The 24,512-nt window shown below is 43.0% G+C and overlaps 1 protein-coding gene across 9 annotated transcripts in view; it reads left to right on the forward strand.

The window, feature by feature from the left end:
- Positions 1–24,512, forward strand: part of yaf2 (YY1 associated factor 2) — a 208,066-nt gene that overhangs the window by 146,295 nt on the left and 37,259 nt on the right. Inside the window, exon 2 of one of the 9 annotated variants that reach the window (XM_041215532.1) lies at positions 8,120–8,252. The exons of the other annotated variants lie outside the window; for them this stretch is intronic. Within the exon in view, the coding sequence (XP_041071466.1) occupies positions 8,203–8,252 (50 nt within the window). The 5' untranslated portion in view covers positions 8,120–8,202. The remainder of the gene's footprint in view (positions 1–8,119; positions 8,253–24,512) is intronic. 9 annotated transcript variants of the gene reach the window in all.

Consider the following 24,512-nt stretch of genomic DNA (forward strand, 5'->3'; position numbering starts at 1 on the left):
AGTCCCATAAACCTCCAAGATATCTGTGCTCATCAAATTCTGGCCTTTTTTATTTGTTTATGGGATGTGAGCGTCACTGGTTGGGCCAGCATTTATTGCCCTTGAGAAGGTGGTGGTGAGCTGCCTCCTTGATCTGCTGCAGCCCATGTGATGTAGTTACAACCATTAGCGAGTTCCAGGATTTTTACCCAGCGACAGTGAAGGAATGGCAATATATTTCCAAGCCAGGATGGTGAATGGCTTGGAGGGAACTTCCAGGTGGTGGTGTTCTCATGTGTCTGCTGCCCTCATCCTTCTAGATGGTAGTGGTCATGGACTTGAAAGGTGCTGTCAAAGGAGGCTTGGTGAGTTTCTGCAGTAGATCTTGTAGATGGTACACGCTGCTGCCACTGTGCGCCAGTGGAGGGAGTGGATGTTTGTGGATGGGGTGCCAATCAAGCGGGCTGCTTTGTCCTGGATAGTATCAAGCTTCTTGAGTGTTGTTGGAGCTGCACTCATCCAGGCAAGTGGAGAGGATTCCATCACACTCCTGACTTGTGCTTTGTAGATGATGGATAGGCTTTGGGGAGTCAGGAGGTGAATTACTTGCTGCAGGATTCCTAGCCTGTGACCTGCTCTTGTAGCCACAGTATTTATATGGCTAGTCCAGTTCAGTTTCTGGTCAATGGTAACCCCCTCGATGTTGATAGCAAGGGATTCAGCAATGGTAATGTCATTGAATGTCAAGGGGTGATGGTTAGATTCTCTCTTGTTGGAGATGGTCATTGTCTGGCACTTGTGTGGCATGAATGTTACTTACCAGCTGTCAGCCCAAGTCTGGATATTGTCCAGGCTTGCTGCATTTGGACATGGACTCCTTCAGTATCTGAGGAGTCGTGAATGGCCCTGAACATTGTGCAATCACCAGCGAACATCCCCACTTCTGACCTTAGGATAGAAGGAAGGTCATTGATGAAGCAAGGATGGGTCAAGGACGCTAACCTGAGGAACTCCTGCAGTGGTGTCTTGGAACTGAAATGATTGACCTCCAACAACCACTTTCCTATGCACATCCCGATTTCAATTGCAATAGCTTTTGTGGCTGTGCCTTCAATTGCCTAGGCCCTAAGGTCTGGAATTCCCTCCCTTAGCCGGTCTACTTCTCTACCTCTCTATCTTCCCTTAAGATGCTCCTTAAAACCTGCCCCTTTGACCAAGCTTCTGTCCATCTGTTTTAAGTGGCTCAGTGTCTTATTTTGCTTATAGCATTCCTTTGAAGCACCTTGGGACATTTTAATACGTGAAAAGCTTGTGTAAACATAAATTGTTGTTGGACCTGGGTGTCATTGTGCACAAGTAGAAAATTGACATGCAGATACAGCAAGTAGTGAGGAAAGCAAATGGTCTGTTGGCCTTTATTACAAAGGGATTAGTATATAAAAGAGAGAAGAAATCTTACTGCAATTGTGCAGAGACCAAAACTGTTCTGGGTACAGTTTTTGTCTCATTATCTAAGAAAGGATATATTTGCCTTGGAGAGAGTACAGCAAAGGTTCTCTAGACTAATTCCTGGATGAGGGACTTGTGTGATGGAGGAAAGATTGATAAACTAGGTCTGTATTCCCTAGAATTTAAAAGAATGAGAGGTGATCTCATTAAAACATAAAAAATTCTTAAGGGGCTTCATAGGGTTGATGCTGGCAGGATGTTTCCTCTGGCTGGGGATTCTAGAATCATGGGTCATTGTCCTAAATGGCCATTCCCTTTTTTCCAGATGGAGATGAGAACTTTTTTCCCACTTTCAGGATTATAAACCTTTGGAATTTTCTACCCCAGAGAGCTGTCCGATGCTCATTTGACAGTATTCAAGACAGAGATTGATAGATTTTGGATACCTAAGAGGGTTAAGGGATACTGGGATAGTGCAAGAAGGTGTAGCTGAGGCAAAAGATCAGCCATGATCGTATTAAGTGGCAGAATAGGCTCAAAGGACAATACTTCTGTTCCTATGTCTAATGAAGTGTTCTCAGTTTGGTCACAAATTAGTGTGCGCAGGCATAAGCTTGCGACCACCAAGCTCCCAAGGAACAGATATAAATCAACACGGAACTATCACTTGTACCTTCCAATCATGTAGAGTAAAAGGTTAACATCAGAAGCATACATGATGGTGATGTAATAACGATGTCAGATCACAAGACTGAGAAAAGAGAGATCTGGAAGGAGAAGCTCCTCCCTCACGTAAAGGCCCAAATGTGTAAATATTTGCTCAAAGTAAAGACTGATAGTTTTGAGAAACTACAGACTCAAGCAACATATTTTGGGAGGAGAAACAATCCCCAAAACTCCCATCTAGACCCCAACTGCACAATGAAACAAATCACTACTTTGAGATCCCCTCACTGGTGATAATATTGTACTTGGGGGCACGCATAATCGTATATCACTCGTTAGCTCATTCTTTAAGGTGAGTATGGTGGATTACATCCCCAGATACCTATTTGATAAGAGCAGAAATTTAAGCTGCAAGGGAGAGCATCACAGTTCATTTAGACATCTTTTCAGTGCCATCCAAGATATCATTAATTAAGACACTGCATAAGGCTGATAATAATCAGCCTGTTTCTCTCCAGTTGCAAGAGAAATTGGTCCAGTGGGTCTTTTGGCCACCTTCACACAGTTCCTGAATATTGAGTACACAGCCTAGGTAAAATCTGAGATTTGGTCACGTCCTTCCACAGCTTCTGGTACCTTCATGAGGGCTTCTTGGTGTTTAGGATTAAAAATTAATAACAGTTGTGACTATTGATGACTGTGCTACTGTTGCACTTGGAGTCCTCTGTTGGCCATTCTAAATAAGTGGAAATTCTAGCTGTGTTTGCAGCAAAGGACTGGAAGGTCTTAGTATTGCACATTGAACTCTCACTCTCTCTTTCTCTCTCTTTGTGTTAAAGCAATATTGTGCAGTTAAGCACCTGAGCAGATCAATAGGTTTGCCTTCAGTTCTGCAGCATTAGTTTTGTAGGTTATAAGCTAAGGACAATAGCTGTAAGGCAGATGTTAATTCAACAGATGCAGCCACATAATTTTAAATACAAAGAAGCAAACATTTCGTTCTTAAGATTAGATTTGAGTGAAATCAGGAAGCACTTTTTCAGACAAATGGTAGTGGAAATCTGGAGCTTTCACCCTATGAGTCTATGAATGCTGGGACAATTGGAGCTTTCAGATCTTGTAAATAATAGATTTTTTTGCATAAGGGTATTAAGGGATATGGAGCAAAGGAAGGAAAATAGATTTTAGGTGCCAATCAGTGATGATCTAATTGAATGATAAAGCAGGTCCAAGGGTTGAATGGCTTACTTTTGTCCCTATGTTGCCATATGTCTGAAATAAGGACAATTCTGCACAATGTGCCTATGGACACTGGAGGCTGAACAGTGTCAGAACTCATTTCAAGTATAAGATATAGATAAGTTTCAGATCAACCAAGTTTTTCTTGAATGGCGCAGAGGTTGAGGGACTGAATGGCCCACTCCTGTTTCTACGTTCCCATCTGTTCAGTCAGCAAACAGTGGAGACTTTCATTTTCTTCAGTATTGGCCAGAGTTGAACCCAGCTCCACAATTGACAGGTCAAATCCCAGATATATTGCACCACCCAGCAGGTGTATGTCATTGTAATAGCACAGTGGTACTGAGATCTGGGATCGTAATATGGAGCTTGATATTTCAGAAACTGCAACATAGTAGAGAGCTGAAATTTAGGAGGGAAAGAACCCACCTTCATGATTTGCATGCATCTAGTCTTTTTGAATTGATGCTAGAGTTTAGTCCTATACAATGAGAAGGTTTTATGGACTTCAGACTACATGTGTGGATGTGCCCACAATTGGATACGGGTATCCTGCAAGATGTAACCCCAGAATTCAGAGGTCTCCACTCACTAAGACTCTGAGCAGGTTTTGAATTTGATTGATATATCATGGACAGTGGTGCTGTTTGGAGGGATCAGTTTTATTTCTCGGTACAATTCAGATTTTTCCATGACAAAATATCTATTATACTCGATGGATGTTGCAAGATACAAATTTAATAGTCTGTTTAATTTAGCGTGCAGCAATTCCAGCATCCATGGTAGTATCCGGAGGAGAATGTTCTTTATCGGTATCTTATTGCTGCAGTCCTGGCCCCTGCTCAAATCAGTTTGACAGCAATATGAGTAATGATTTAGATTGTTACCACTGTAAACTTTGAGGATTGTATAGATCCAGAAACAGCATAACGGCAGATACTTATTTTAATGGCTTCGTCCAAATGACAGCTTTGTCTTCAACAGCATGGTGAAGTAAATGATGCATCCCTGTTGTTGAGAGATGCCTGGCAGGAGGCCCCATTTCTGCTCTTATGCATTGTACTACATGGCAGTATGGATAGTGAAGGGCGAACTTATTGCCCCCAGTCTTTGTAAAGATTAGATATTTCTGGGTTCCTACTCCTAACCTGATTATCTTGTAAAGTACACGTAATTGGTACTTTACTGTGGATTCTATCCATGGTCTTCAGGTATCTGCTTGTTGAGTGAATACTTGGGTGAGGAATTTGAGGTTGGGCAAGACTCGCTCAATAGTTTCCTAATGAGATTCTGTGCTTTCAGGAGGGAGTAAGCGAGTTCTTTGGATGAAGGAAATGTACTTTATCTGTTGAATTGTGCTTTGTTGCAAAAAGATAAATGTTTTAGGCAATGCTGTAGTTGAAGGTGCGGAGAATATAATTGAATCCAATACAGTTAAGTTGTTGAAGAATCATCTCAAGCTCTGAATTCCATTAGAAAATGAACATTGGATAAAACCTGGTTGTCCTGCTGTAAACGTTAGCAACTCACCTCAGTACTGAGCACTTACTGAGCTTTAAATATATTAAATCGCAGACTATTGTACCATGAACATGGGAACCCATTTTTAGCAACCTTGGACATACTCCAACTCTAGATGCTTTATGCAGTGTCAATCATTCTAATGAAAATTGAATTCCTGTTATAGTTGTTTTTGTATCTTCGCAAGCTTCCCTTGGAGAATTACGTGAAGTAATAGAAAGATTTGCAGGTTGATTAACAGTCTGACACCATGATGTGAATGCTCCTTTCAATGCTGTAACTATCTTTATACCAGTTGATAGGGCAGTTAGTCCTATATAATAGGAAGGTTTTATGGACTTCAACAAACCATATAATGGCATGGATGAGTGCACCCACAATTGAATGTGAGGTTACCCACAGGATATCACCTCTGAATTCAGAGGTCTCCGCTTACTAGAACTGTCTGCAGCCGGTTTGGAACTCTGCATGTTCTCACTGAGGCAGGAATGCTGGCACTAATCCAAAAGCACGCACTCAAGTTATAGAGAAAGAGAAAATCTGAGCTCCAGGCTTGCGTTCTATAGTCTGTAAGGAGAGATGAATGGGGCTTGTAGGTCAGTAGAAGCAGCAGTTTCTATACTCAATGTGGGAAGAAAGAAAGACCCGTGTTTACATAACACCTTGTGACCACTTCCTAAAACATTCTCAAAGCAGGTCACATTCAGAACATCATTTAAGTTCAGTGACTGGTATTTGGGCAAATGTGGCAGCCATGTTAAATGCAGCTAAGTTCCAAATATAGCACAGATGACTTGACAGTTAATCTCTTTGTGGCAGGTTGTTCATTGAAAGAACATTGGGGGAAATATTCAATCTCTGCGCTCTAATTGCACGTTTTAAAAATGTTTTTATTTAACTACAGCTGTTGAAAGCTATCTCAGGATTCAAAATTGAAATTTCAGCATATTATTTGGATCTAACTGAATTCATTACAAGATGTGCACTGTTTCTCATGGCTTCCCTCTTAGTTGGTTGAAAATTTTTGTTATTTTGTCCTTCATATCCCAGTTATTTTGGCTTCTGCAATATAAATTCTCCTATGTCAGTCTTGGCTCACAATGGTTTTAAGGCTATTTTCACTGACTTAAGAATCAGCTAAGATTTTGATCATGCGATCAGGATAATGAACATAAATCCTTTCTCTAAATTGCTTTAGTCACTAGATACCCTGTTATGCCACATGAAAAACAGCAAAGTCTCAACATCAGACATTATTTTAGACTTAATTATTTGGTAGTAATTATGCACCATTGGTCCTCGAATGGTCTAATCTATGCTAACCTATTATGTTGTAGTTGACCTTTATATATGAAGTACCCCTTTCTTGTAATCTTGCCAATTGCAAGAGATAAACTAATCTAAACTATCCCTCTGAAGGTTCCAACCAACTTGGCCTAAGTCAGAGTCGAACAATTCAGCCTATTTAAATGCCATTAGAAGAGTAGAGTTTAGGCAATGCTCAATTCCATTTAAAAGGAATATACAGTTCTTCTTTGGTGATCCCTGGGTGATTGAGGATGACTTGCTTCTGCTCCATTTTGATGGGTTCTGAGATGGCTGATTAGTCCGATGAACAATTCGCAAGACTTTGCTACATGTGAGGCAGGTGATACTCAGGTAGTTGAGTTGTTTGAAAGTTTGTGCAATCTGAAGCCTCAACTCCATCTCTGCATGTCTCTGATGAAATCTCTTGATGTGTTTGGTTCATTACTGAATGAACCTTCTCCATTTGGTTGATCACAGGCTAGGGATGTTTGACTTCTTCAGGAATGTTTTGAGGACATCCCTAAAGCATTTCTGTTGCCCCCCGGTAGCCTCTTGCTATAACCAAATTCTGAGTAGAGCAGTTGCTTCAGGAGTTTTGTGACAGGCAGAAGAGCGACCTCCTGCCCAGCAAAGCTGGTTTTGAGTGACTAATGCCTTGATGGTGGACGTGTTGGCTTGAGTGAACCGTACTGTTTGACTGCTTTTCTTGCCACCGGATTTGAAGGATCTTCCAAAGGCACTACTGGTGGCATTTCTCTTTTGCTTTGAAGTGCCTGCTGTAGGTTGTCCAGGTCTCTGAAACATGAGGATCACTGCTGCCACTAAACCATGACCTCAGTCACAGGTATGAAATCATGGTCCTCAAATATTCTTTTTGTCAGTAGTCTGAAAGTTAAGCTGGCACACTAAAGGTGATCAGTTATGCATATAAAAGTGAATAAAACACAATACAATTTTGTTTGAATGTAGCTTACAAACTGTGGACATAAAAATTGTACTGAGTTAGGCTAGAGACCACAGCTAGTTTTTAAAACATTATCTTCACCCATCATTTTAGAACTGACCAGTCTTTGACTGGTTACTCCACTCTCCATATTGCTGTCTTCATCAGGAAGATAAAGCCTGGCATAGGAGAAATTGGTTGCACCGAAACAATGAAACACATAAGGATCATGAATGTAATTAGGAAGAATCATTTAAGTTCAATAAGATGGGGCAAAGGTAGAAAAAGAATCCAGACCCCAAATGTGAATGATTGCATGTTTGAACAATAGCAACAGGTGGATATAGTCACTAACAGCTACATAGAAGCTATATACCAAAACAAGCAAATGTTGGAAGGAGCAAAGAAAGAGAAGCATGCAAATCTACAACAATCCTTTATTCCAGAAAGTCAAATCATTATTTTTGATTTTGTTCAGGTTGTCCTCCACTTAATTTCTTTTTGAAATTCCTCTCCTGTTTCAAACATTGAAATTATACCAGCAATTGTTCCTTTGCATATACCAGCAATTGTTTCTTTGCATATCATATCTTTGAGTCCGCAGCAGTCTTTGTGTGTATGATTTATAAAGCCCTGATTGGTTTCTCCATATTTTATTTACCCTACCAAGGACTCTGCATGATCCCTTTCTCTCCCTTGGGAGCCCTTTTAATCTTTCCTCAATGTGCACCATTCCAGTTCCAAGTCCAACAACTCACCAGTCCATAAGCATTGCCTTTACAGCATGTGTCTACTTTGAGCAAAGATCTTCATATGATTGAAATATTTCCCTTCTTTCAGGCTGCTTCATTGACTCAACTACCCTCTTGTTTGAACTACCTCTTTCAGGTTTGATTTCCTTACCAAGCCTCTGTTCATTATGAATACCTGAGTAGCTTTTGTAGGTATTATCTTTCCTCATACTTTCTCTCTTAAGCTGTCCAAATTTGTTTCTTACTGAATTTCCTTCAACAGTTGTCTCCACCTCTTGGCCAGATAGTACCTACATCTGATCCCTGATGACTAGGTCCAGTGCTAGCTCTCTGGTTGACTGAGCTATGGTGACTTACTTCCAAAATCTGATGCAATCGTCAACAGCAAGTCGCAGGTGAGAAGGTTTACTGGTCGTTTATCAGACAGACAGAAGATTAGCCACAACAGTTTGATCTTTGTAGCCTGTGGTGATGTTCTTCATCTGTCATGTCTCAAATTGGCTGAGGTGTTGAACCTAAGCCAGCATGAATTCACCTTGGTGAGCCCTTCCTCATCTGTCTGCATGCCTCTCTTTCTCAAATGCCTGTTTATATAGCTTATTTTAGGAGCCAGTGGATATCTCTCATTATTTATCTGTTTAATTACTTTTACTCATTCAATTGTCCAATGACCAGAGAACAGATACCTTAGCCAGACCCCTCCTAACCTAGACTGCAGCCCCAAGATCATTCCTTCACTTCTTTTGTATGGAGATCTTTTCCCAGATCGTTTGCTTGGATATGTGAATCATGAGTCTTCTTTGCCAACTCCTTCTCAGGCCCAGTCATGCTTACAGAAAAGTCTGTTTAAAATAGGAGCAGGAGTATGTCCTTCAGCTCTTCAAGCCTACTTCACCATTCAATAGGATATGGCTGACCCTCTCTCAACACTCTCTCCCCATACTCCTTGATGCCTTTAGAGTCTAAAAATCTATTTCCTTCTTAAATATATTCAGTGACTTGGCCTCCACAGCCTTCCGTAGTAGAGAATTCCACAGGTTCACCACCCTGAATGAAGAGGTTTCTCCTCTTCCCAGTCCTAACTGCTCTACACTGTATCCCGAGACTGTGACCCTTTGTTCTAAACCCCCTAGCCAGAAGAAACATCATCCCTGCATCCAGTCTGTCCACCCCTGTCAGAATTTTATACATTTCAATGAGATCCCCTTATTCTTCTAAACTCCAGTGAATACAGGCCTAGTTGGCCCAATCACTGCTCATACGACAATCCTGCCATCCCAGGAATCAGTCTGGTGAGCCTTCGCTGCACTCCCTCTATGGCAGGTATATCCTTTCTTAGGAAAGGAGACCAAAACAGCGCACACTACTCCAGGTGTGATCTCAACCATGGCCCTGTACAGCTGCAGTAAGACATCCTTGCTCCTGTACTCCAGTCCTCTTGCAATGAAGGCCAATCCATCATTTGCCTTATTAATTGCTTGCTGCATCTGCGTACTTGCTTTCAATGACTGGTATTCAAGGACACCTGGGTGTCTCTATACATCATCAATTCCCAATCTATCACCATTTAAATAATACTCTGCCATTCTGTTTTTCCTACTTAAGTGGTAACTTTGCACTTATCCACGTGACACTGCATCTGTCCACTAACTCAACCTGTCTTAAACCTCTTATCCTCCTCATCGCTCACATTCCCACCAGGTTTTGTGTCGTCAGTAAACTTGGAAATATTACATTTGGTTCCCTCACCCAAATCATTGATAAATAGTGAATAGCTGGGGTCCAAGCACTGATTCCTGCAGTACCCTACTAGTCACTGCCTGCCTCTCTGAAAAAGACCCGTTTATTCCTACTGTTTTCTGTCTGTAACCAATTCTCAATCCATGCCAATATATTACCCCCAATCCCAAGTGCTTTAATTTTACACACTAACCTCTTCTGTGGGACTTTATCAAAAGCTTTCTGAAAATCCAAATACATTACATCCACTAGTTCTTCCTTATCTATTCTGCTAGTTACATCCTCAAAAGACTCCAGTAGGTTGTCAAACGTGATTTCCCTTTCATAAATCCATGTTGACTCTGTCTAATCCCATTGATATTTTCTAAGTGTCCTTAGCACACGCTTTATAATAGACTCTAGCATTTTCCCTCCTACTGATGTTAGGCTAACCGGTCTGTAATTTGCTGTTTTCCCCCTCCCTGCTTTTTTAAATAGGTGAGGTAACATTTGCCACCTTCCAATCTGCCAGGACTGTTTCCAGAATCTACAGAATTTTGGAAGATGATAACCAACACATCCACTATTTCCATGGCCACCTCCTTTAGTACCCTGGGATGTAGATTATCAGGCCTGGGGTCTTATCAGCTTTCAATCCCATTAATTTCTCCAGCACTATTGTTTTAATAATACTAATTTCCTTCAATTCCTCGTTCTCACTAGAAGTTTGGCTCTCCAGCATTTTTGAGAAGTTTTTTGTGTCTTCCTCTGTGAAGACAGAACTAAAGTAGTTGTTTAATTACTCTGCCATTTCCTTGTTCTCTGTAATAAATTCTCCCATTTCAGAAAGTAAGGGAACTACATTTGTCTTCACTAATCTTTTTACGTACTTGTAAGTCCACTTTTACAGCCCACTTTTATGTTCCTTGCAAGTTTTCTCTCACTTATTTTTCCCCTCCTAATCACTTTCTTGGTCCCCCTTTGCTGAATTCTAACCTGCTCCCAATCCTCAGGCTTGCTACTTTTTCTAGCAACTTTATATGACTCCATTTTGGACCTACTACTGTCCTCAATTTCTTTTGTTGGCCGTGGTTGGGCCGCTTTTCCTGTTGTGTTTTTGCACCAGACAGGAATGTATAACTGCATACATTAGTTCCTTAAATATTAGCTATTGCCTATCCACCAGCATGCCTTTTAATGACGTTCCTCAATCTATCTTAGCCAACTCACACCTCAACTTCGTAGTTCTCTTGTTTAGATTTAGGACCCTAGTTTCAGATTGGACTGCTTCACTTTTCATCCTAATGAAGAATTCTATCATGTTATGGTCACTGTTCCCTAAAGGACCCCACACAACAAGATTATTAATTAACTCCTCTTCATTGCACAATATCAAATCTAGGATAGCCTGTTCCCTAGTCAGTTCCTCAACATACTGGTTTAAAAAAACTATCTTGTATACACTCAAGGAATTCACCTGCCATAGTATTATTGCTCATTTGGTTTGTCCAGTCTATATAAGTAGTTTAAGTCACCTATGATTACTGTAGTACCCTTGTTATATACATCTCTTTCCTGTTTAACACTGTCCTCTACCTTACTACTACTACTGTTTGGAGGCCTATAGGCAACTCCCACTATTGTTTTCCACCTCTTGTTGCTTCTTGGCTCCACCCTCTCTCTTGCACTGATTTCATCCTTAACTAACAACACCACACCACCTCCTTTTCACTTGTCCTTCCTAAATATCAAGTGCCCTTGGATATTCAGTTCCCAGCCTTGGTCACCCTGCAGCCATATTTCCATAATGGCAATCATATTGTACCCATTTACATATGTTTCCGCTGTTAATTCACTACCTTATCGCGAATGCTCCATGCATTTGGATATTGTGCCTTTAGAGTTGTCTTTTTAAGATTTTTACATTTTTTTGTACTGTGGCCCTATTTGCTGCCTTGTTTCCGCTACCTTCCATTTTTGCTTTCTACTTTTCTGTCTTTCATTCTTATCTTTGTTTCCCTCTCGTGTCTCCCCACTCAGGTTCCCATCCCCCTGCCAATCTAGTTTAAACCCTCCCCCACAGTACTAGCAAATACCCCCTGCGAGGATATTGATCCTGCTGGGATGCAACCCATCCAGCTTGTACAGGTTCTGATGCCTCAAGAATCTAAATCCCTCCCTCCTGTACCATCTCTCCAGCTATGCATTCATCTGGCCTGTTCTATTCCTGATCTCACTAGCACATGGCACTGGCAGTAAATCCTGAGATTACTATCCTTGAGGTCCTGCTTTTTAATTTATTTCCTAGCTCCCTATGTTCTGTTTTCAGGATCTCATCCCTCTTTTAACCTATGTCATTAGTACTGATATGGACCACAACCTCTGGCTGTTCACCCTCCCCTTTCAGAGTGTCCTGCAGCCACTCAGTGTCATCCATGACCCTAACACCAGGGAGACAACGTACCATCCTGGTGTCATGTCTGCAGCCACAGAAATGTCTATCTGTTTCCCTTAGGATAGAATCCTCTATCACTAGCTTTCCCACTCTTTTTTTCTCTTCCCCCATGTAGCTGAGCCACTCATGGTGCCACAGACTTCGCTGTTGCTGAATTCCCCTGAGAAACCATCTCCCCCAGCAGTATCCAAGACAGAAAAACTGTTAGAAAGAGATGGACTCAGGGGGCTCCTGCACAACTTGCCTAGTGCTTTTACTCTATCTGGCAGTCACCCATTCCCTTTCTGCCTGTGCATTCTTTCCCTGTGACCACAACACTGTATATGCTATCCATGAAGATCTCATCCTTATGAATGCTCCACAGTGGCTCCATCCACAGCTGCAGCTCCAAAATGCAAATTTCATGTAGCCACAGCTGGAGACACTTCCTGCATACATGGCCAACCTGGACACTAGAGGCATCCCTAACTTTCCACATAAGGAGCACTGACTGAGCTGCCTGCCATGACTTACACTTAAGTTACTCCCTTTACTATTACTTCCTCTAGTTTGGAGAATATTAAGGACAGAAGAAATACTCACCAGATCCTGCTTACCATGGCTCTTCTTACTGAGGAAAGGCAGAAAATGAAAGGGTCTCTCTCCCCTCCTTCCCCTCCCCCTCCTCCTTCCGACCCATAGCAAATAAAGCACACAACTCCCGTTTCTCCACAGATCTCGTAAGGCGTCTGAATTTGTTTCCCCATCTTTTTAAAGGTATGCTGTAGATCTACTGTATAAAACTTAATTGATTCAAAAATTTTGAGGAAGCTCTGGGAGAAGTCAGATAGCCAAGGCCTCTGAAACTCTGCACCAAATTTGGAAAGTTGCATCTTTGCTTATTGCAACTGTTGCAAACTCCTCCAATTTGGTATCTTCACTGCCTTCTTAAATTTTAAATACCTACGGTAAAGGAGAAGGCTGATGAGGGTAATGCAGTTGATGTTGAGTATATGGACTTTCAAAGGGCATTTGACAGAGTACCACAAAGTAGATTTGTTAGCAAAATTAAGGCCCATGGGATTAAATGGACAATGGCTTGGGCCAGAAGACCAGAGAGTAGTGGTGAACGGTTATTTTTCAGATTGGAGGCAAGGACATACTGGTGTTGCCCAGGGTTGGTATTAGGCCCAATGCTGTTTTGATCAACATTAATGACCTACACTTGAGTTTACAGGGCATAATTTCAAAGTTTGAGGATGATTTGAAACTCAGAAATGTAGTTACAAGGAGAAAAATAGTACAGATTTCAGGAGGACGTGGATTGGGGAAATGGGCAGATACGTGGCATTTGCAATTTAATGCAAAGAATTGTGAAATGTTCCCTCCTTCTGAACCCTAAATCCTATTCCCACTAAACTGCTGTTCACCCAACTTCCCCTCTTGGCCCCCATGTCAGCTGATACCGTAAAAGGTTCTCTCCTTTACATTTGCTGTCACCTCACATTTATCCAGCTTAAATTTCATTTGTCACTGATCAGCCCATCTGACCAGCCCATCTATATCCTCCTGTAATCTAAGGCTATCCTCCTCACTATCTACCACCCCACCAATTTTTGTGTCACCCGTGAACTTACTGATCAAGGGACCCAACACCAATTCCTGTGGAACCCCACTGGATACAGGCATCCAGTCACGAAAACACCCCTGGACCATCACCCTCTGCTTCCTGCCACTCAGCCAATTCTGGATCCAATTTGCCAAATTGCCTTGGATCCCATGGGCTCTTACTTTCGTTATCAGTCTCCCATGCGGGACCTTATCAAAAGCCTTGCTGACATCCAAGTAGACTACATCAAATGCATTGCGCTCATCTACACACCTGGTCACCTCATTCAAAAAATTCAATCAAATTGGGCAGACATGACCTCCCCTTAACAAAACCATGCTGACTGTCCTTGATTAATGCCTGCCTCTCCAAGTGTATTAATTCTGTCCCTCAGAATTGCTTCCAATAGTTTCCCCACCACTGAGGTTAGACTGACTGACCTGTAGTTCCCTGATTTATCCCTTCATCCCTTCTTGAATAACAATACCACATTGGCTGTCCTCCAGTCCTCTGGCACATCTCTTTGGCCACAGGAGGTATTGCAAATTATTGCCTGTGCCCCTGCTATCTTCTCCCTTGCCTCACTCAACATACTGGGATACATTTCATTTGGGCATGGAGATTTGTCTAACTTTAAGGCTGCCAGACCAGTTAGAATCTGCTCCCTTTCTATGTTAATTTCTTTAATTATATCACAGTCCTTCTGCCTGATTTTCATACCCACGACATCCTTCTCACTCGTGAACACTGACACAAAGTATTCATTTAGAACCCTACCTACATCTTCCGGTTCCACACACGCTTAACACTATGGTCCTTAATGGGCCCTACTCTTTCCCTAGTTATCCTCTTACTCTTAACGTACTTGTAAAATAACTTTAGATTTTCCTTTATTTTACCTGCCAATGTTTTTCATGCCCCCTTTTTGCTCTCCTAATTTCCTTCCTACACATTCTGTACTCCTCTAGGGCTTCTGCTGTTTTGAGTCCTCAGTATCTGCCATAAGCCTCCCTTTTTCTCATTATCCAATCCTGTATATCCCTCGACATCCAGGGTTCCCTGGATTTATTGGCCCCACCCTTTGTCTTTACTGGAATATGTTGGCCCTGTGCTCTCCCTATTTCATTCTTGAATGAGTCCCACTGCTCTGATGCAGATTTACCTAGAAGTAGCTGCTCCCAGTCCACTTGGCCAAATCATATCTGATCTTATTAAAATCGGCCTTCCCCCAATTTAGAACTCTGATTTCTGGCCCACCTTTGTCCTTTTCCATAACAACCTTGAACCTAACGGAGTTATGATCACTATCTGCAAAGTGCTCCCCCACTGATACCCCTACCACTTGCCCGGCTTCATTCCCTAAAATTAAGTCCAGACCGCCCCCTCTCTTGTAGGACCTTCTACGTACTGGCTTAAAAAGCTCTCCTGGATGCATTTTAAGAATTCCACTCCCTCTAAACCTATCACACTATGACTAACCCAGTTAATGTTGGGGAAGTTGAAATCCCCCACTATTACTACCCTATTATTTTTACACTCCTCTGAAATGTGCCTACATATCTGCTCTTCTATGTCTCTCACTGGGGGCCTATCTTACACTCCCAGCAATGTGATTGCTCCTTTTTGGCTTTTCAGTTCTACCCATATGGCTTCATTTGAAGAGCCTTCTAAGATGTCATCCCTCCTTACTGCTCTAATTGATTCCTTGATCAATATTGCAATACCCCCTCTTCATTTACCTCCTTCCCTGCCTCGCCTGAAGACCCTATATCCTGAAATATTGAGCTGCCAAACCTGCCCCTCTCATGTCTCTCTGACAGCAATGACATCATACTTCCATGTGTTAATTTGTGCCTTCAACTCATCTGCCTTATTCGTCAGACTCCTTGTATTAAAATAAATACCATCCAACCTTGCCAAACTCCCTTGTGCCTTAACTGGCCTGTAATTTCTATGCCTTCCAGAATCAGTTGCTCTCTCTCCTAATTTTTGCTGTGCATCTCCTCCCCCTGCTGAACATCCTCTCAGGATCCCATACCCCCTGCCAAGTCAGCTTCAACCCTCCCCAGCAGCACTAGCAAACCTCCCCGAAAGGATGTTGGTCCCAAATGGTAAAGTAGAATAGTTTTGTAAATGGTGAGAGACTAGAAATATTGATATTCAGAGTGAACTACATTTAAGCCTTCATTACCTCTAGATTTGATTATTCTAACACAGTCTTGGCTGGTCTCCCACATTCTACCCTCCATAAACTTGGCATAATCCAAACTTCTGCTGCCTGCATGTTAACTTGCACCAAGTCCTATTCCTCTATCACCCCTGTGCTCGGTGACCTACTTTGGCTCCCAATCAAGCAACGTCTTGATTTTAAAATTCTCATCCTAGTTTTCAAATCCATCCATGGTCTCACACCTTCCTATCTCTGTAAGTTTCTCCAGTTCAGCAACTCCTCAAGGTATTTGTGCTCCTCCAATTCTGGCCTCTTGTGCATCCCCAATTTTAATTGTTCCATTTGTGGCCATACCTTATTACCTAGGCTTTAAGCTCTTGAATATCCTGCCTACACCTCTTTGCCTCTCTACCTTGCTTTCTTCCTTTAAGACATTAAAACCTACCTCTTTGCCCAAAGGTTTGGTCATCTGTTCTAGTATGTCCTTATATGGCTCGGTGTTCTAGTTCATTTTATAATGCTCCTGTGAATTGTCTTGGAACTTTTAATTGCATTAAAGGTGCAATATAAATTCATGTTGCTGTTGTTATGATACATTTTGACGAGAAGAATGAGGGGAGGAAATATAAACTTGTACAATTTTTAAGTGAGTGAAGGAGCAGAGATACTGTAGGGTGTCTGTGAAGGCTGTTAAAAAAGTATATTTGATATTTGGCTTTATTAATTGAGGCATAGACTATGCTAAAACTTTATAAAACACTTGTAAAGGCTCAGCTGGAGGTGTTTAATTCTGGCGACCAAGTTTTAAGAAGAATATCTAGTCCTTAAGAGAGTGAGAATTGAGATTTATTAAAATAGTACCTGTGATGAGGGATTTCAGTTATCTGGAGAGCCTGGAAAAGCTGTGCTTGCTCTCCTTAGAGCAGAGAAAGTAAAGAGGAGATTTGAAAGAGATGAACAGTTTTGGTAGAGTAAATAAGGAGTAACTGTTTCCAAAGGCAGAGGGTCAGGAGGACACAGGAGGATTTAAGGGTAATGGCAAAAGAACCAGAGGAGACATGAGGAAAATTGCCTGTGTAATGGTGCTATTTTCTACCACATTGCCAGCATAAAGGTGCATCTCCTAAATCCACAGCTAGTGGCATTTATATGGCACTGCAATAAAGCAGCTGAAGCAGAACCAAGTCTTACAACGATAATTTAAATGAAAGTCAGTCCAATTATTTGTAGACTAACTTCTAACTGTGGGATGGTGACGTCTTTACATTGAACCCCCCCCCCCCGCCACAATCCACTCCTTGAGCCTCTCCCAATGCATGTGCACCATTAAAAGTTGCAGGAATTTGAGAGAGGAAATCATTGGAATTCCTTGCTTGGAAATTATCAGGAACAAAAGTTCACCTGGGAGAATGATGAATATAAAATGCACAAACATAAAGATAGAAGTGTCCTCTGGGCTTTACCCACAATTGACGAATTCCCAGTCTCAATCTTGCTGTTTCGTCAGGGAAAGGGAGAAATGATGATCAGGTTGGAGTTTGAGGGGAATAAGTTGAATCTGATGACAACAATCTTGCTCAACTGCAGGGAGCATGTGCAGCTATTGAAAAAAACCTACAACAATAGCTCAACCTAACCACACTTGAAGACTTGTAAGGTATGAATATTTTGCATAATCTTGTAGGCCAATTCCTTTGACAGATTTAAAAGGATGCTTAAATAATTTCAACGTTGCCTACCTTTTATTACAGTGTTTTTTTATCAAGAGTATTGCTCACTCTTATAGTTGATTTTTGTGGTTCACTAACCACTTTATTATTATTGTTCTATTTTTGAGATGTTAACCTAGTCCATAACAACCCAAAAGACAATTACCTGACTGAATAAAGTGTTGACCTGTCATTATGGACTAATCTCCTTTTAAAAAATATCTTTGAAAGAGTACTGTAGATTGGCAGCCCAGAACCTGAAGAACTGGTATTCCTTGGAGCTAGCTCCTACCTTAAGGCAGCTCTTGTGCTCAGAGGGGTTCTCACATAGAAGATCAGTCTACCTCCCTGGATGTTTTTAAAAAGAAGAGAGAAGCAACACCATTATTCTGGTATCCTTCCGACCTCAGGATGTCCGCAAGTTCTAAGCAGTTAATGAAATACTTTTGACATGTAGTCACTGTTGTAATGTAGTCAATGTGGCAACCAATTTGGCATTAGTAAGCTGTCACAAACATTTGACAGGTCATCTGAAAGGCAGCACCTCCAGGACTAAAGCACAGCACTGAGGCGTCACTGTGCTCTCAGGATCCTTTTGAGAGGCTTGACCGTGGCTTAGTTGGTAGCAGTCTAATTTCTGAATCACAAGGATCCAGGTCAAGCCTGGGTCCAGGGCTGGAGCACAAAATTCAAGGCTAACATTCCAGTGCAGGAAGGCATGCTGCACTGTCAGAGATGCTGTCTTTCAGTTGAGACGTTACACCAAGGTCCTATCTGCCCGTTCGGACGGATGTCAAGGGATATACAGGATTAGATAAAGAGAAAAAGGGAGGTTTATGGCAGATACCAATGGCTCAAAACAGCGGAAGCCCTAGAGGAGTATAGAATGTGTAGGGGGGAACTTAAAAAGGAAATTAGGAGAGCAAAAAGGGGGCATGATAAAACATTGGCAGGTAAAATAAAGGAAAATCCAAAGTCATTTTACAAGTACATTAAGAGTAAGAGGATAACTAGGGAAAGAGTAGGGCCTATTAAGGACTTTGTGATTCCTGCACAAAGGATTAACTTGTGTGAACATGCTTCTTGACGGTCATTAAAATATAAATGTCCGTGAGCGGAAGACCCTCTCTTAAAAAGATATTCAAGATTTAAAAACAGGACCTCAAAGATAATAATCTCTGGATTACATACGTTGCCATGCGCTAGTGAGTATAGGAATAGGAGGTTAGTCCAGATGAATGCGTGGCTGGAGGGATGGTGCAGGAGGGAGGGCTTTAGATTTCTGGGACATTGGGACTGTTTCTGGGGGTGGGGGGACCTGTACAAGGCGGACAGGTTGCACCTGAGCCGGAATGGGACCAACAACCTTGCAGGGACATTTGCTAGTGCTGTTGGGGAGGATTTAAACTAACTTGGCAGGGGTATGGGATCCTGAGAGGAGGTTCAGCAGAGGGAGATGCACAGCCAACATTAGAAGAGAGAGCAAGTGAGTCTGGAAGGCATAGAAATTATAGGCCAGTTAAGGCACAAGGGAGTTTGGCAAGGTTGGATGGTATTTATTTGAATGCAAAGAGTATGACGAATAAGGCAGATGAGTTGAGGGCACAAATTAACACATGGAAGTATGATGCCACTGCTGTCACAGAGACATGGTTGAGAGAGGGGTAGGATTGGCAGCTCAATATTCCAAGATATAGGGTCTTCAGGCGAGACAGAGGAGGAGGAAAAAGAGAGGCTATCGCAATATTGATCAAGGAATCAATTACAGCAGTAAGTAGGGATGACTTCCCTCAGCTGATGTATCAGTACTCCTCCATGTTGAACACCACTTGGAGGAAGCACTGAGGGTGGCAAGAATGTACTCTGGGTGGGGGACTTCAATGTCCATCACCAAAAGTGGCGCGCCAGCACCATTACTGACCGAGCTGGCCGAGGCCTAAAGGGCACAGCTGCTAGACTGTGGTCTGTGGCAGGTGATGAGGGAACAGACAAGAGGGAAAAACATACTTGACCTCATCCTCACCAACCTGCCTGCTACAGATAACAGTATCGGTAGGAGTGACCACTCGTTATGGAGACAAAGTCCCGCCTCCACATTGAGGATACCCTCCACTATGTGTGGCACTACTACTGTGCCAAATGGAACAGATTTCGAATAGATCTAACAGCTCAAGACTGGGCATCCAGTCTTGTGGGCCATCAGCAGAAGCAGAATTGTACTCAAACACAATCTGTAACCTCATGGCCCAGCATATCCCCCACTCTACCATTACCATCAAGCCAGGGGATCAACCTTGGTTCAATGAAGAGTGCATGCCAGGAGCAGCACCAGACATCCCTAAAAATGAGGTGTCAGCCTCGTGAAACTATAGCACAGGACTACTTGCATGCCAAACAGCATAAGCAGCAAGTGATAGACAGAGCTAAGTGATCCCACAACCAACGGATCAGATCTAAGCTCTGCAGTCCTGCCACATCCAGCCATGAATGGTGGTGGACAATTAAACAACTCGCTGGAGGAGGAGGCTCCACAAATGTCCCCATCCTCGATAATGGAGGAGCCCAGCACATCAGAACAAAAGATAGGGCTGAAGCCTTTGCTACAATCTTCAGCCAGAAGTGCCGAGTGGATGATCTACCTCGGCCTCCTCCGGAAGTCCCTAGCGTTCACAGATGCCAGTCTTCAGCCAATTCGGTTCACTCCAAGTGATATCAGGAAACGGCTGAAGGTACTGGACAATGCAGAGGCTACGGACCCTGACAACATTCCTGTAATAGCATTGAAGACTTGCGCTCCAGAACTTGCCGCGCCCTAGCCAAGGTGTTTCAGAAGTGCTACAATACTGGCATCTACCCAGCTATGTGGAAAATTGCCCAGGTATGTCCTATACACACGCAGCAGGACAAATCCAACCCAGCCAATTACTACTTCATCAGTCCACTCTCCATCATCAGTAATCAACAGCACTGTGAAGCGGCATTTGCTTAGCAATAACCTGCTCACTGATGCCCAGTTTGGGTTCTGCCAGGGCCAGTCAGCTCCAGACCTCATTACAGCCTTGGTTCAAGCATGGACAAAAGAGCTGACCTTCCGAGGTGAGGTGAGAGTGTCTGCCCTTGACATCAAGGCAACATTTGACCGAGTGTGGCATCAAGGAGTCCAAGCAAAACTGGAATCAATTGGAATCAGGGGGAAAACTGTCCGTTAGCTGGAGCACAAGGAAGATGGTTGTGGTTGTTGGAGGTCAGTCATCTCAGCTCCAGGACATCAATGCAGGAGGTCCTCAGGGTATTGTCCTCAGCCCAACTAGGTTCAATTGCGTTATCAATGACCTTCCTTCCATCATAAGGTCAGAAGTGGGGATGTTCGCTGATGATTGCACAATGTTCAGCCCCATTCGCGACTTTTCAGATACTGAAGCAGTCCATGTCCAAATGCAACAAGACCTGGACACCATCCAGGCTTGGGCTGACAAATGGCAAGTAACATTCGTGCCACACAAGCGCCAGGCAATGACATCTCCAACAAGAGGGAATCCAACCATCGCCCACTGATGTTCAATGACATTACCATCACTGAATCCACCACTATCAACATCCGGGGGGTTACCATTGACCAGAAATTGAACTGAACCAGCCATATAAATACTGTGGCTACAAGAGCAGGTCAGAGGCTAAGAATCGTGCAAAGAATAACTCACCTCCTGACTCCCCAAAGTTTGTCCACCATCTACAAGGCACACGTCAGGAGTGTGATGGAATACTGCCCACTTGCCTGGATGAGTGCAGCTCCCACAACACTCAAGAAGTTTGACACCATCCAGGACAAAGCAGCCCACTTGATTGGCACCACAAACATTCACTCCTTCCACCACTGACGCACAGTGGCAGCAGTGTGTACCATCTACAAGATGCACTATAGGATTTTACCAAGACGTTTTCAACAACATTTTCCAAAACCACAACCTACTACCATCTATAAGGACAAGGGCAGCAGACACATGGGAACACCTACACCTGGAAGTTCCCCTCCAAGTCATTCATCATCCTCACTTGGAAATATATTGCCGTTACTCCACTGTCACTGGGTCAAAATCCTGGAACTCCCTTCCTATCAGCACTGTGGGTGTACCTACACCATATGGACTGCAGCGGTTCAAGAAGGCAGCTCACCACCACCTTCTCAAGGGCAACTAGGGATGGGCAATAAATGCTGGCCTAGCCAACGAAGTCCAAATCTGTGGATAAATTTTTTTAAAATTTTGCTTGTTTTGCTGTTCAAAAAGGGAATTTTAAAAACATGATTAATATTTCACAAAGTTGTGCTGACTTGTGTAATTTAAGAAATATTTCAAGAATCCTTGCTGCCTTGAGACTTGTGGTTGCTAATCCACATACGTGCAATATGTTCGGCAATGAGCTTGTGACTCATTATCAGATCCTTTATTCATGGCCCTTTTATTTTTGTATGTTTGTCACCCTTCTACCCATAATAATTGGTCTAAAAAGGTGACCTCAACCTTTATTTTCACGCCCTCCTCCCATATATTAGTTGAGTGGAAGGGCAGTAAACAAAGCTCATCCCACTTTGCTGCCACTCCCTGTTTTGTTTCAGCCTCTGTTTTATTTTTCGTAAGCATTGCACTGATCATGATAAATGTATTGGCCAGAATATTATACTACAGCATTGAGTGAGAAGCTTAGTGCATGGGTTCAAGCTAAACTGCTGCTTCTCACTGCATTTTGCATGTAAATGAGAGGTGGCTATGTTCATGCTTCCACCTGTCATCCTGCGCTTCCACTTGTGCATGACCAGCATAGTGCTACGTGCCCTGAACATTCAGCATTGCTGCTGACAGCAGCGGTCCCAAAAGAAACTTGGCCCAGGTTTGCAAACGGCAGCTTCCAAGAAGAGCCAGTTGAGCCAACAAAATTAGATTTCCTCGCAAATTAACAAATCAGTCAAATTTAATTTGGAATTAGCTGCACCAGGAGCCAGCCAGGCCACTTAAACTAATATAAAAACAGCTTATGTTGAAAACTTTCCCCGGACTCCTCGACGCCTTAATTCAGAATTTAAAAACTCCTTTTGCTGAGCTCCGAACTTTGTTTCTAGTTGCCTGTATTGGCCTCCAGTGACTGATTATTCACAGCTCGGCAGGTGGAAGAAAAAGGAAGAATTTGCACGTATATAATGCCTTTCACAACTCAGGATGTCCCAGAGCAATTTGAATGAAACCTGTTTCCTACATCGTAACAGTAAACATGACAGCCAATTTGCACACAGTACAGTCCCACAATAGCAATGAGATAATGACCAGATCATGCTTTTGTGATTAATAACAGAAAATGCTGGGAATACTCAGACGATCAGGCAGCATCTGTGTTATAGCTCTTTCATCAGAAAACCTGAAAAATCAACTCTGTTTCTCTCTCCACAGATGCTGTCCGACCTATTGAGTATTTTCAGCATTTTTTGTTTTTATTTCATATCTCTGGCATCTGCAGTATGAAGCAGACAAGCGTAGTCTTGTCGACCCTGTAAAGTCCTCCTTACTAACATCTGGGGGTTGGTGCCAAAATTGGGAGAGCTGTCTCACAGACTAGTCAATCAACAGCCTGAGGTAGTCATCCTCACAGAATCATACCTTACAGATAATGTCCCAAACTCCACCATCACCAGCCCTGGATATGTCCTGCCCCACTGGCAGGACAGACCCAGCAGAGGTGGTGGCACAGTGGTGTACAGTCGGGAAGGAGTTGCCCTCTGAGTCCCCAGCATCAACTCCGGACCCCATGAAGCCTCATGGCATCAGGTCAAACACGGGCAAGAAAACCTTTTGCTGATTACCACCTACCACCCTCCCTCAGCTGATGAATTAGTGCTCCTCCATGTTGAATATCACTTGGAGGAAGCACTGAGGGTGGCGAGGACACAGAATGTACACTGGGTGGGGGACTTTAATGTCCATCATCAAGAGTGGCTCGATAGCACCATTACTGACAAAGCTGGCCGAATCCTAAATGACATAGCTACTAGACTCGGTCTGTGGCTGGTGGTGAGGGAACCAACACAAGGGAAAAACATACTTGACCTCATCCCCACCAACCTGCCTGCCGCAGATGCATCTGTCCATGACAGTATTGGTAGGAGTGACCACCACACAGTTGTTGTGGAGACGAAATCCCGCCTTTACATTGAGGATATCTTCCATTGTGTTGTGTGGTACTACCATTGTGCTAAATGGGATAGATTTCGAACAGATCTAGCAACTCAAGACTGGGCATCAATGAGGCACTGTGGGTCATCAGCAGCAGCAGAATTGTACTCGAACACAATCTGTAACCTCATGGCCTGGCAGATCCCTCACTCTACCATTACAATCAAGCCAGGGGATCAACCCTGGTTCAATGAAGAGTGCAGGAGGGTATGCCAGGAGCAGCATCAGGCATATCTAAAAATGAGGTGTCAACCTGGTGAAGCTATAAAACAGGACTACTTGCAGGCCAAACAGCATAAGCAACAAGTGATAGACAGAGCTAAGCAATCCCACAACCAACGGTTCAGATCTAAGCTCTGCAGTCCTGCCCTAATGGACAGGGCCATCAACAGTGCTATGAAGCAGCACTTGCTTAGCAATAAACTGCTCACTGATGCCCAATTTGGGTTCTGCCAGGGCCCCTCAGCTCCTGACCTCACTACAGCCTTGGTTCAAATATGGACAAAAGAACTGAATTCCCGAGGTGAGGTGAGAGTGACTGCCCTTGACATCAAGGCAACATTTGACCAAATGTGGCATCAAGGAGCCCTAGCAAAACTGGAGTCAATGGGAATCAGGAAAACTCTCTGCTGGTTGGAGTCATACCTAGCACAAAGGAAGGTGGTAGTGGTTGTTGGAGGTCAGTCATCTCAGCTCCAGAACATCACTGCAGGAGTTCCTCAAGGTAGTGTCCTAGCCCCAACCATCTTCAGCTGCTTCATCAATGATCTTCCTTCCATCAAAAGGTCAGAAA

Source organism: Carcharodon carcharias, chromosome 21, assembly GCF_017639515.1.
Source record: "Carcharodon carcharias isolate sCarCar2 chromosome 21, sCarCar2.pri, whole genome shotgun sequence".
NCBI classification, from domain to species: domain Eukaryota; kingdom Metazoa; phylum Chordata; class Chondrichthyes; order Lamniformes; family Lamnidae; genus Carcharodon; species Carcharodon carcharias.